General features: G+C 45.9%; 1 protein-coding gene across 3 annotated transcripts in view; it reads right to left on the reverse strand.

Moving 5' to 3' along the window:
• Positions 1-14125, reverse strand: part of MAMDC2 (MAM domain containing 2) — a 148385-nt gene that overhangs the window by 66268 nt on the left and 67992 nt on the right. For all 3 annotated transcript variants that reach the window (XM_072838466.1, XM_072838459.1, XM_072838476.1), the window contains exon 5: positions 12055-12192. In XM_072838466.1, coding sequence (XP_072694567.1) covers positions 12055-12192 — 138 coding nt within the window. The remainder of the gene's footprint in view (positions 1-12054; positions 12193-14125) is intronic.

Raw genomic sequence — 14125 nt, forward strand, 5'->3', positions numbered from 1 at the left:
GGTGGGGGGTGGGGTGGCTGGTGGTGGTGGTTCAGGGGACACAGTGCGATGCTAGGATTTGCTCCAAGGCGATCGGGGCGTGTGTGTGGCAAAGAAGTGGATGAGTTAGGGGCGCACGAAGTCTGGCCACGGGCCGATGGGGGTGCTTGCTGGGAGGGGAGTGCACGGAGCTCCACGTGCTCTGCTAAGTACAAGACCAGAACCGTCCACTCTCTCTCATTGCCCGACTTTGGGTAGAAGCAAAATACACAGCTACAGAGGTAGATGCATCAGCTGCAGAGCACTGGAATTTTCACAAGCTGAACGCAGCTGTGGAAAGAAACCGAACCTGACCCCAGGAGGGCCCTGCTTCTCCCAAGGCTTATGTGAGTTACAAGACTTCTAAGAACATACTCAGCATACCAGCTGTTCCTAAAGGGGCACAGAGGACCCTCCTGCTCATCTTTACAATACACACAAAATGTGGGCAAGTCTTTTTTTTTTTTTTTAAGACTTTATTTATTTATTCATGAGAGACAGAGAGAGAGAGAGAGAGAGAGAGAGAGAGAGAGAGAGGCAGAGACACAGGCAGAGGAAGAAGCAGGCTCCATGCAGGGAGCCCGACATGGGACTCGATCCCAGGTCTCCAGGATCAGGCCCTGGACCGAAGGTGGCGCTAAACCGCTGAGCCACCCGGGCTGCCCAAGTCTTTTTTTTTTTTTTTTTTTTTTTTTTGAGTGAAACTAACATGTTGACTTCAAACTAGGTTACAAGTTTTGCCTCTTTAACAGAATATGCAGACAGGGTTGGGATTCGGGAGGTTGGACTTGGGACATCACCCTTGGCAAGGCCTTCGTGGGCTCTGGGCCCACAGGTCGACCACCCGACCTCTGTTAGAGGCATTTTGGTGCAAGAGAGTAACCAGGAAGCAGGAAGGGGGAGGAGAGCCTGGATTGGGCGTTGAGGTGACCTGAGGTCAAGCCCTGCTAGGACCTCAGGCAAGTTACTGGACATCTCCGGGCTTCAATGTCCTGATCTCTAGAGGGAGAACCAAATGCTTCCCTCGCAGAGCTGGTCCAAGCATTACATGAGATTACGCATGTGGAGTGCTCACCGTGGGCCTGGCACATTGTGACTGGCTAATACAATTACAATGAAATAAAGGAATGTCATTAATGATTCTGGTACCATGCCTTCCCCATTGTCTGTTTTGTGCAAAGACTGGTTGTCATTATTAGCAACGTAAGCTGCGGCAACGGAGGAACGCGATGCGTTGTAGCTTCACGACAATGACCTTTCTATTTATAAGTTCAGAACAATTACAGCTTAATATTTTGTTTTATTATGCGGTGCCTGATTAACAACAATCCCTTTTATACTCAGCACAATAGCAACAAGGGTATTAGGAAGGAGATATGCCTTCCTGCACCGGACACTTGCTTTGCTTCTAACACACCACCTGGTGTGCAATAGGCCCTTGACAAATGGTTATTCAAAGCACAGATACAGTCTCAGAAAGGTCCTCACCTCAACATGGCAGAGGAGAGAGGTGAATAAATCAAGGCTTGTTTCTCCTGGCGGCAAATTGTTCAACCTCCTGAACCATCTCCCTTGTTTAACTATAATTTCTCTTAGCATCTTGCCAAGACATGCAACTGTGAGTAAATAAAGATCACAGGCTCAGATGACCAGAGGGCCAGCCGGATCAAGTATACCACTGAAGTGGAGTGGGTCCAGGGGAAAAATCGAGTGATCGATTCATTGCCAACATTTGAAATCATATTTCATCAGCAATGAGAAATAGAAAACAAGCTTCTCTGTGAAACTCAGAGAATCAGATGGCACTGAGCCCCTATTCTCACGCGGCTGGGTAAGAGTGGCAGCCCCTGCACGGGTTAGGTTCTCTGGCCCAACACTGAGTGCATCCATCCCTCTGCTCCCAGCTGGTGCCCTGACATCCAGCCCGGTGCCGTAGGCTTTTCCCACTGAAGCTCAAAATATAAATTTTCATAGCACATCTATCCATTTAAAAATGATACCCCCTGTCTGAGTCTGCTAGCGTTGCTATAATGAAGTATCACAAACAACAGAAATGGATTTTTAATCCCAATGCAGGAGGCTGGAAGTTCCAGATCAAAGTGTCAGCAGGATTGTTTCTTCTGAGGGCAGTCAAGGTAAATTGGTTCCAAGGCTCTCTTCTGGAATCTGGTGGCTGGCTGGCAACTTTGGCTTTTCTTGGCTAAGAGATCTTCACCTTCATGTTCACATGGTATTCTCTCTCTGCACATGTCTCTCTGTGTCTAAATCCACCCCCATCCTCCCAATGACTTTTACAAAGACACCAGTCATGCTGGATTAGGGACCTACTTCAGTATGACCTCATGTTAATTACATCTGCAACAACCCTACCACCAAATAAGGTCACATTCTGAAGTACCAGGGGAGGTGGTGGTGGTTGTAGTGGTGAGGACTTGGGCATATGGTTTTGAGGAAATACAATTCAACCGGTAACACCCACCACCGCAACTTTTTAAAAATTCTGTATATGCCAAATAAGCATATCTGCAGGCTGGAAACAGCTGACGGACTCCCACTTTGCTGACTCTGGGAAGGGATGTTAAACAAAGACACAGAATGTCAGGGGGCACCTGGGTGGTTCAGTGGTTGAGCATCTGCCTTCGGCTCAGGGTGTGATCTCGGGGTCCTGGGATCGAGTCCCACATCGGGCTCCCCAAAAGGAGCCTGCTTCTCCCTCTCCCTGTGTCTCTGCCTCTTCTCATGAATAAATAAATAAAATCTTAAAAAAAAAAAGGAATCAGAATGTCAGACTGAATCAAATCAGAGGACCTCTGAACTGGAAGGAAGGGCAGGCCTCCCCACTAAGCTCCCCACACCCAGGCTGTGGGGGCCCGGCCTCCCCAAGAATACTTTGCTAATAGAGAACATATGCACCCAGCGAGCCTCCGTAACACACCTTTGCTCACTGGGCGCTCCTGTGTCAAAGGCAGGGAGGAAGTATTGACTGCTCTTTGTAATGAAACAGAGTCCCTTGCCAAGATATGCGGGGAGGGGGAGCAATGGGAGGGGACGGGTGGAGAGCCCTTATTTTGTTTCCTTGGTACTTCCTGGCGGGGGCTGTGGAGGTGGGCTGCTCATGCCACCTTTGGGTGAACTTGCTGCAGGGACCGTATCTCACTGACAGCCTCCGGCTGCCTCACCTCTGGGTCCCTCGGGCGCCTGTGCCACGGTCACGTACACCAGGCTGGTCTCAGCTGGTGCCTAAGGGTAGCAGGATGCTGGGGAGGGGCCATTTCCACCTGACCTGGGCTCCTCAGTAACTCCCCATTGGCCTGGCCTTCCCCTCCCCGGTATCAGCCTTCTCTGTTGTCCCAAAGGCCCTCCCCAGCCGGGGCCGCGTTCTGACTTTCGAGAGCCCTGGGCACTTTGGCCGGAGTGGGTCTGCTCCTCCTTAGAACATATTAAAGATTCTATTTTAGTATAAAGATGAACACAATTTAGGCGGGGCTGATGATTTTATCTGTTATTATCACATTCATTATTTTCTTCTGATTTTGTTTTAAAGATTTATTTATTTATTTTAGGAGAGAAAGAAAGAGAGAGAAGGAGTAGGAGGAGCAGAGGGAGAGGGAGAGAGAATCTCAAGCAGACTCCATGCTGAGCACACAGCCTGATGCAGGGCTCGATCTCAGGACTCTGAGATCAGGACCTGAGTTGAAACTAAGAGTTGGACACTGACCCAGGCACCTCATTTTCTACTGATTTTAGAATAAATAAAATGAAAACATTCTCACGGACCCCTAAAAATGTCATGGCTCCTAGGCATGGGAGCTACTATGCCTAACAGACCTGTTGACCTGGGCCCCAGTCACTCCAGCTCTCTCCTTACCCTTCACAGCCAATAAATCTCTTTCCCACCTAATCCAAGCTTAGGGTCTTCCTCTTGGAGGACCCAAACTGACACAGCCATGACAAGGGAAATCATTCCCCAGAGGGTGAGGAGGACCTCGAAGGCCTCTGGGAGACTTGGTGATCCCAGGAGACCTCACAATCCACTAGGAGGTATTCATTCTACTTGTGGGGTGCACAGTAACTGGGCTTACAGAAATGTAAGCCCCATCCCATTATGAATCCATCTTCCTCACCATTGACAGATATCTGACAGTCTTCTCTAAAGGCTAGTTAGTCACCTGCTGTGGGGACAACATATTAATCCATGAATCTGCCATTAAAGTGCTTCATTAACAACTCATGTACAAGACACTCAGCCAAGTGAGCCACAGTCATTTCTGATCCAAAAACCATCCAGCAAACACAATGTGATGTGCCCACAGTGAGTCAGACAGGCTGCTGGTGCTGAGACCAGGACTGCTGACACCAAGTCTCCCATGGAGCCACTAGACTAGACCGCATTCTGTTGTGCTCCCTGCCCCGCCTCCCCATCATTCAATTGTTGCCAAAGTTGGGTACTATTTACTGAAAATCTGAGTAAGAGTGTTTCTCACTGGGAAACAAAAGGTAGCTGGCTCATCTTAGTTGAAGCGGGGCCGATGATTCACAAATCACCAGGTGTCTGCCACAGGAGGCCAGGCTGGAGGGCTAACTACCAGCCCAGGCTCAGTGTGTGTCCTCGGGTACAACCTACCCCGAGGAAGAAGAGCAAATGTTTGGAGGAATGCAGGCACCATTTTGTGCACCTTTCCAAGGGGAATGAAGAAGGTAGCTTGGAATTCTTGGGGAATTATATCTCTAGTGTTTGGCATTATGAGAATTTTCCTGCCCAGTTCAGTGAGGCCAGTCCTTCTAACTGGTGCAGGGTGCTAGGGCCTTTAGAATACCTGGGAGAGGCAATTTGTCTGACCCTTTAAGTTTGAGTAGGACGAAACTAGGTCTAAATGGACCTTAGATGTACACATCCTATAAGGAAACAAATATTAAGGGATCCTGCAGGCCACAAAGACGTCTAAGTAATCAAACTTCAACTGGAAATGAAAGAGTCTATGACAGGGCCATGAGTTCTCCATACAACTAAAAATTGGGAAGTGCAGTGTCACCACCCCCCCACACCCAAAGCCATTGCTGCTTTGCCATACTCAGACTTAGAGCCAGTCTATCCTTCCCTAATTCTAGATTATACACAGAGAGACTACAGCTCCTAGGGGGAAAAAAAAAACAACAAAAAACAATTTCCAATTGTATCAAAATATCAAAATCTTGGCGATGTCAGCCAAAGGCCTCTTCTGCGCATGTACACTTGCTTCCCTGCATGCAGTAATATGTCCCCATGTTAACTCAACGGTTCATGTGCAACCAGCGGCCCCTTTTAGGTAGCCATTTTCCCCTTGAATTAGGGAAAAAAAAACTTTGAGGGCAGTTCCTGAAATTTTATTTTCAGTCTGGCTAACCAGCATTCCACAAAAATTGCCCTCGGCTTGGCTCCGATGCCAAGGCATCCTCTGACTCAGCTGTGATTCGGCCTTGTTGGCCACATTTGTGCTCCAGTTGCGACGTCTATATCCGTGTCATGTTGTCTGGACAAGCTGTCTCCTGGGGAAGGGGGAAAGCATGGTCTGAGGAAGCATACGCCAGCTGGGAAAACCCACTGGTCTGCTACCACTGTGAGGAGACAGCACCTAAATACGGGAGGTCACCATGCCTGTTCTTCCTGTCTACGAATCCAACACTGATCGTCATGGATCTTTAGTTCTAAGAGTTTGGGTAAGTTTAGTATAGTAGAGTCAGGCTCTAGTCTTTTTAGACAGCTTTCAGAGATGACATAAATGTAATAAATGAACATGAACTGGGATGTCTCCTAGTCTCTGCTAAGTCCTCAGTGCCAAGAACGATGGGTGACAAGTACCTCCATTCTGTGGTCTGGTACCAGACCATCCCTGTAGGATATGCTACATTGTGGCCGCCTTGGCATCTAAGCTGGCATCACCAGATGTATTCCATCTCTCCCTTCCAGCCTGAGGATATGAGAAGGATCAGAGACATCACAGACAGAGTCTCTTTGAAGACTGGTGTTCCGGAGCTAAACTGCAATGTGTTTTCTTTTGACCTCCCAAGGAAAAGGAAAGGGATTGCTTCCCCTTTCTTATCTTGATCCAAGAGAAGAGGCTTAATGGAACCACTCATAGAGAGAGTGGAACCTCCATGAGAGGGAAATCACCATTCAACCTCCCCCTGACCCATGCTTGCAGAAATCCCTGAGTTCTTCAATTGCCCTGGGCCTCAAGAGGAGGGTGCTCAGAGTTCTCGGGAGAACTTGATCAGTGATAACTGGGGTTTGTGGGGGCACAGAAGGCAGTTCCTGACTCTTGACCATATACATCTAGAGAAAAGACGTCCGTAGGGACCCTGGGGGTAGAATGGAGAGAAAGGATTCCGTTGCCAGTGAGCTGTACCTCCCAGTTTGGCATGGGCAAAGATTTGAGATTTTCCTTAGCCTAAGTGGCCAGCTCAGAAGGTAGGTAGGCTAGAATGTCTTGAAAGGACTTTTCTCAAAAGGACCACATGCAGTATAAAGGCCAAACTCCAGCTTCCATAGGACTGGTCACATAAAATCTGTTGTCCCCATCCCTTCCTTTTCTGTTCCACTGTCACAACTCCTCCTACCCTGGAGGAGCCAGAAGCAGCAGAGTGAGTAGGAGAACATGAAGGGAAAAGCAAAAGAAGTATGAAGAAAAAAGGCCAATGGCTTTCTCTCTATGGCTCTACCGTGTTTTAGTCTGGGGGGACATTTGAATCGGATGAGATGCTGGAGTTTTGACAGGGCTGAACCAAACCCTTGAGAAGGAGGCTATTAGTTCATACTTCAAAGTGTCCAGAAAGATAAGGTAAGTCATCCAAGGACAGGGAAAGGTGAACGAGCAGAGCCTGTGTAAAGGTAACGGTGAGAAAATTAATAAAACTGCTTCCCCGCTGAGAGCGTATGCAAGGAACCAAGTGGATCAATGCAGAGAGTAAATGCATAGCACTGTTAAGAGGATGCCTGAGCTCTGTCTGAACTGAAAGGAGAAAAGGTGGCCATGAATTATAGAAAGATGCTCCATCCATCTCAGGATCTTGGAGGGAATAAAATCACTCTGACCTTAATTTAGGTTTTGAAACCTTGCTCAGCTCTCAGGGTGGCACCCTACGTGCATATGATTTTTAAAATCTCAGCAAAGAAACAGATTTCCCTCATTATTTGCCCAGTAATTACCTTCTTTTTTTGCCAAGGCAGGTAGGAAACAGTAATGATCTGAGCTACCAATAGGCTACCTCCTGAAAGATTTCGTTTCACTTCATAAAATATTAACAAAGAAAAAAAAATCCATTCATGATGAATCGGAATTGAATGACAAAAAAGCAGGATAATATCCCATCCCCTCCAACATTCCCAAGATGTCTCAAGAGAGTTCTGACTGCATTATTTTAGCCATTTCCACCCTGAGACAGACATTCGGAGACCAAGTGCCCATTTGAAAGATCGGACTCACGGTTTGGGGCTGTTAAAAATGCATGGTCAAATGAGGAAAACTCATATATGTGTCACATTTTTCAGATACCACATTCACTCTCCTTTCTTCTACAACACAAAGGCCAGCGCCCTCCTGAAGGTGTCCCTCAACCCCTGGAAGTGTCTAAGCGGACACACAGCTTCGCTTGCCCCCATTGTTCACTTCTCTGGTTTTTCTCTGAAAGCATAAGCTGCTTCCAGTAAATGAATGAACATGAGATGAGTTTTTTGAGCAAAATCTGCTGCTGTGGGCAGATACCTGAACCATTTAATCTTTACTTTGCCACCCAAATTGATAGAGCTCAGGAAAAATCAATACATCCAGTAGATGGCAAATGTACTTAGAAAGGCAACCCCCCTCTCTTAATTTAGAGCACTGGAAGGTTATTATTATTATTATTTTTTGTTCTCCCAATAGTGATTCTGGCCAAAACTCTGAGTCCTATGGGCAGAGAGCTTTTCAAGGAAAATATCAGAGAATCTTTAGAACTCATCTGTTTTAGCCTCACTGTATATAGGAAGAAGTCTTATATGGGAGCCCATGTGTGAGGGGTCTGAATGTATGTGTGTGTGTGTGTGTGTGTGTGTGTGTTTTAGGTGAGGAGACAGCTGTCTGGCCACAACTGATCATCAGTGTAGAAGTTCAAGAGAAACAGCAGAGAGTCAGGGGAAAATGAGTAGAACGTAGGCACCCAGGCTGCAGACTTGTCATGAGCAGGAGCATAACTGAGGTCTGGGTGTTACTCTGCCATCACCTCATATCCCAGAACTTTCAAATGCTCTCCAATCACTGAATAAAGTATCCACTCTCATGCCTGTACGCCTCTGCATATGCTGTACTTCTTATCCATCTAGCCAAATTCCAGTTCTGAGATGACTTCTTCTAGAAAGCTTTCCCTGAACCCCCAAAACCAAGGCAATCTTTCACTTTTCTGTGGTCCCATATCATTTATTTCACAGCTCTGTTAGTCATGCATCATTGTGCATGCTTACAGAGCATTTTGGTATTTGAATAATTTGAGAAATGCCATAATACCCATTAACACAGAACTGTATTAAAGGCACCAAGAAGTCCTGAAACAAAGAAGTCTGTGTAGCTTTCTTCAGCTCAGGGTTTCCCTAGTTTATTTTTCCCCCTGGTTACGATAAGTGGTGAATTTGGAGATTTGGATGTACAGCATTAGGACTAAAATACTAGAACTCAAAGCTATCTTAGAGATTATGGAATTCAAATTCTTCATTTGAAAATAGGCCAGTGGAGACCTTGAGAAGATGAAGGACTGCTTAAAGCAATCCAGCACTCGGAGAACTGGGTCTGGAGCACAAGTGTTGAACTCCTAGCCTGGTCCTCTTTCTCTGTTCCTTATTGACACTGCTGAGGTCGGAATGTTCCATGGTCACAAATGAGAGTGAGGAAAGTCTAGGGATGATGCACTCCTCAGAGGATGGATGACACTCAAGTGACAAAGTCAAATGGATGACCTGATAGTAGGATACAGATCCGTTGCCTCTCCCAAGAAATATGTGTTCTCCCTAACCAACTGGTCCTCATCATCATTGAGGATGCAAAATGATATGGGGCGCCTGGCTGGCTCAGTTGGTGGAGCGTGCAACTCTTCATCTTAGGGTTGTGAGTTCAAGCCCCACGTTGAGTGTAGAGATTATTTAAGAAAGAACACCTTTTAAAAAAAAGGAAAAAGAAGGGATGCTTGGGTGGCTCAGTGGTTGAGCATCTGCCTTCGGCTCAGGGCATGATCCCACGGTCCTGGGATCTAGTCCCATGTTGGACTCCCCGCAGGGAGTCTGCTTTTCCCTTTCCTTTATGTCTCTGCCTCTCTCTGTGTGTCTCTCATGAATAAATAAACAAAATCTTAAAAAAAAAAAAAAGGAAAAATGATGCATAGAACAAGTGGTCATTAAGTCATCATATCGGTTACTCAGTGCATCTGACTCTGGAACTAAGTGATTTGGGAGAAGTTTTCTGACACTTCCCCATATTTAAGTTCAGACATCTATGTTAATGACATCAAGAGTTATAACATTATTAATGTATTACTCTTTCAAGATTTCTTTCTATTTCCTTTACTAAATTCTTAAGATATGGGAGAAAGTTATGTAAGTTGTCATATTCCTTGAAACAAAGCTTTTAAGAGTTGGCAACATTTTGTTGTTTTGAATGAACCAGATTGGTGGACTAATCTGTCATGCTAGGTTATCACCCACTCACCACATGACACTTACAGTGTGGCTCCTACAATGGCCACAAATGGAGTTGGGCTCTGCGTGCGTAGGGCCAAAATATGTATGTATGTATATATATATATTCCAGTCATTTGTCATTTCCAAAAGTACTAGCCCTTTCTTTTAGAAGAAGTAAGTGAAAATGTTTTGGGTTTTTTTGTTTTGTTTTGTTTTCTAATCACAATTATTTATGTAAGTGACCTAAGATGTATCTAAAGAAATCATTTCTAGAGTGTTTTTTGTTCTCTTGTTCTACTGTTTGGTCCTCTATTTACCGAGATAAACACTGTCTGGTTAACTAAACTAACTACATTGTTGTGACTGCATCTCTCCTTGCTCAAAGACCTCCAATGGTCTCCCACTGTCGACATTATAAAGTTAAGTTCTCTTTCCTGGCATTTGAGGCCTTTGCGAATTTGCCCCTACACCACTTTCCCAATTATATCTCTCCTCCGATACCCCATGATTGCTACCATGCATCACTCTCCCTCTCTTGTCTCGGCCTGTCAAGGTCCTATCCATTCCGCAAACGCAGTTGACTTCTTTCATCATGTCTTCTAGAATGTCCAAGCAGTAAGTGATCTCTCTTGTCTCTGAATACCCCGCACTTTCCTTTTATGAGGGAAGTGGGGGGACCACTCTTAGATCACTTGACACATGCTACCTTGTCTTACATCCATGTATGATAGAAATCTTTTTCTTTTTTTTTTTTTAAAGATTTCATTTATATAAGACACACACACATACACACAGAGAGAGAGAGAGAGAGGCAGAGACAAAGGCAGAGGGAGAAGCAGGCTCCATGCAGGGAACCCGACGTGGGACTCGATCCCAGGACTCCGGGATCATGCCCTGAGCTAAAGAGAGATGCTCAACCACTGAGCCACCCAGGCATCCCTCTTTTTCCCTTTCTTGAACGTATATTCTTTGAAACTGGGCAAGGACCATAGGGAATGTGCCATTTTATTGTCGTTTTTCCAATCAGAACCGATACAGAGTCAAATGAATGAAAATGCTAGCTCCAATGTTGCATTTGTCTTAAACAAGTGATCCTAGGAGATTCCAACCTTTTAATATATGATTACTTAAGAAGCCTGGGCATGTTGAAAAGAGAAAAGGAACAGATAAAATAAAGTCTGCAAAATAGAAGTTGACTAACTGGGCCTGACCTGAAGGTGTGTTTTTTTGGCCCATGCTGTGTTTTTAAAGAAAATATTTACCAGGGCACCTGGGTGGTTCAGTCGATTAAGCGTCTGCCTTTGGCTCAGGTCATGATCTTAGGGTTCTGGGATCGAGCCCCATGTGAGGCTCCCTGCTCAGTGGGGAGCCTACTTCTTCCTCTTCCTTTGTCCCTCCCCCTGCTCATGCTTTCTCTCTCAAATAAATAAATAACATCTTTTAAAAAAAAGAAAATATTTACCAATTTCAAAAAATTGGGGAAATTTCACATAAAATACTTGCCTTCCTGGTGATCTTACGAAATAAAAAGATCTGCCCTTTGGACCCGCAATCTCACATGGCAGCAACTAATTAGAGCTGAGTACCCTTTGTACAGGATCTGTGCTTCCTAATTTGCCACAATCCTCACCCAGCCCACATGTCACACTTATAACATCTGCCTGGCTCCTTTAGGAAACTGAGTGTGAGAGTCTGGCTATAAAGGAGACAGAAGAGGTAGGAGCAGTCTCAGAATGGAGACTGTCCAGAGCCAAGATAAGCTACAGGATGGGCGCTTAAAAAAAAGTTAGAGACCAGGTTACAGTAAGCCCTTGCACACGTCTCCCATCTATGGAGATGGTCTCCTCAAAGACAACTTATCCCCAAGAACCTCTCCTCTCCATTTTCCTGCACAGTCCAGCCCACTTGGCCACTAGGTGGCCCTGTTGCTTTCAGGATTCATCACTGGGAATTGAGACTCACCTCAGGGCCACTTGGGAAGTTCATAAGGACTTGTTCCCATCACTCAATCTATTTTTAGTGAAAAACAATCTAGGATTATTCCAGACTTGCCTTTAGGGATAAGAAACATAGAACAACAAGTAGAGAAGAAAGTAAACTATAATAGGGAAATGTGTAAAGAGCAAGGCCAGGTCACAGGTGAAGAAAAGCCTTTAACCGGGAGGCCTTCCCCTTAGTTACAGAGCTCCCGTCCACGGGTTGTCTCAATCTCACAGCCCACCTTTCCTGCTCTTCCACCACGACTCCTGGCCTCTCCTCCCTTCTCCTTTTTCTGTGGACAGGGCCACGGTTAGGTCAATGTAGGGACGAAAACACTTCTCCTGGGAAAAGGACACCATCTGTCGCCAGCTCACCCAGTTCACTCTTGAAAGTGTGATCCTGTGGGAGAACGGAAGGGGAGTTCCGAATGTTTCCTCCTCCGACAAACCAGTTCACATTGGGGTTCCAGCGGTTCACAAAGCCACAGAGATGATTTTCTTCAAAGTCGCATTCTGGCAGAAGAGAAAAAGAAACACATTTTGTGGAGACATGGTCACCCCTCGGTATACCTGGACCCACTATGGAGTTTGCTCTTCCAAATTCAGATATGTTTCTCATTCCCTTTGATCACTGGAAGCTTTGTACCAGGATCCCTGGACAATAATGGAAATTTTAAGTCATTTTTGCTTCTTTGTATTACGGCCCTTCCACTTACCAGCCACGTGGCTTGTAGCATGACCTTTCTCAGCTTCTGTTCCTTCATTTGTGAAATGAGGGGAACACTCCCACCACACAGGATGGTTGTAAGTGTGGCCACTCCCAACACAGTGCTGGGCATGTGGTTAGTGCTTGGTGTATCAGCCCCCTCTGCTTTAAAGCCCTATTTGGGACTATCTGCTTAGCTCCAGAAATTGTATCTGCCACCCTTCTGGTAGCATACTTCCCCATCCCCTTCTCTCCTGATGGTAGACAAGATACCCAGGGCAAAAGGACATGTTTCTTAGGTGTTAAAAGCCCCTGCTTTTCTTATTAACAACAAACAGTCAGAAAGGCAGGGCAGGCATATCCTACGCTCTGGGTTCTTCTGCAGCGACTGAGTGGAGAAGAGAAAATAGAGACACTTCACCTACCTCCCCCGCCCATACACACACTTTTAGTTGCACTGACATGTTTGCAAAGATAAATTTTTCTCAGGCTTGTTTAGTGGGAATAAGAAGCTCACAAACGAAGGACCCCCATACTCATCAACTAAAAATATGAAGTATGATTGCCCTCGTCATCTCCCATTACCCCCTTCAGACCCCACCTCCACCTTTTCTCACCCTGCTCTGCCCTCCAGAGGTAGACTTATATGGACTGTACCAATGGTCTCCCCTGCCTTTTGCCTTCCTGTTGGATTTGACCAATGGAAAGTAAGAGAAGAATGAGGCTGGTGGTGTTCATTTCTCTAGTTCCCTCCCTGTCAGGCTGCCATGGGTTGGCTGTGTCCCTCTTCCAAGGACACAGGTCCTATCAAGTAGCCCTCACCACACAGCCACTGGCTCCAGGCTCCAGTAGCACCCCTCCCCCCCCCCCCCCCGCCTTGCCCTAAAGTCTGACGAATCACCATTCTTACCAGTTCTGAATTGCCACATAAGCTTTTGCTGGTTTCCTTTACCTACCCTCACCTCTGTAGCCCCTAATGAGTCTTCTTCAAATTAGGTGGGATGCACCCTGTTTCCACTTTCCTGCCAGGACCCTGATTGATATAGCTATCAATGGGTTTTTACGTTAGCAATCACTGAAAAATGTTAAGATTTTTATCTGCAACTTTTTCACTGCAGCGTCTGCCAAGCAATACCCAACATTCCGTGCCCAGGGCTGCTGAAGAATAAAATAGAAAGCAAAACAGTCCTTAATATGCCAGGTTCTATTCTAAGCACTTTAACTGAATTAACTTATTTAATCCTCAAAACAGTCCCATGAGGTAGGTACTATTATTAACCTCATTTTACAGATGAGCAAACAAGCAGAGAGTGCACAGAAAGAAAGGGGAAGGGATTATGGGATCAGGCTACTCAACAAGATGAAAGTATTGGCACTCCTTTTGCTTTTTTATTTTTTTTTTCCTTTTTTTTTAAAAAACAAACAAACAAACAAACAAACCAGAAGCCATTGAGTGATTTGAAGAGAGGAAATTTACATTTTTAAAGTGCCCGGCACTGTGCCAGTCACCTTCATACTTATGATCCCATCAGCTTCCATGTTATTCCTATGAGGGAAGCAGTTTATATCTATTTTGCAAGTGGAGAAAGAGAGGCTGCAGGGCGCAGGGAGCTGAGGGCCAGCAGGTGCTGCTGCACCAGGGGCGTCCATCTGGTGAGTGTACTCTGGGATCCACACCAGCCCCCAGGGGGTGAGCGGGGGCACTACCAGGGGGCGCAGCGGTCTAACCCCACTGTACCT

This window comes from Canis lupus, chromosome 1, assembly GCF_048164855.1.
Source record: "Canis lupus baileyi chromosome 1, mCanLup2.hap1, whole genome shotgun sequence".
Classification (NCBI taxonomy): domain Eukaryota; kingdom Metazoa; phylum Chordata; class Mammalia; order Carnivora; family Canidae; genus Canis; species Canis lupus.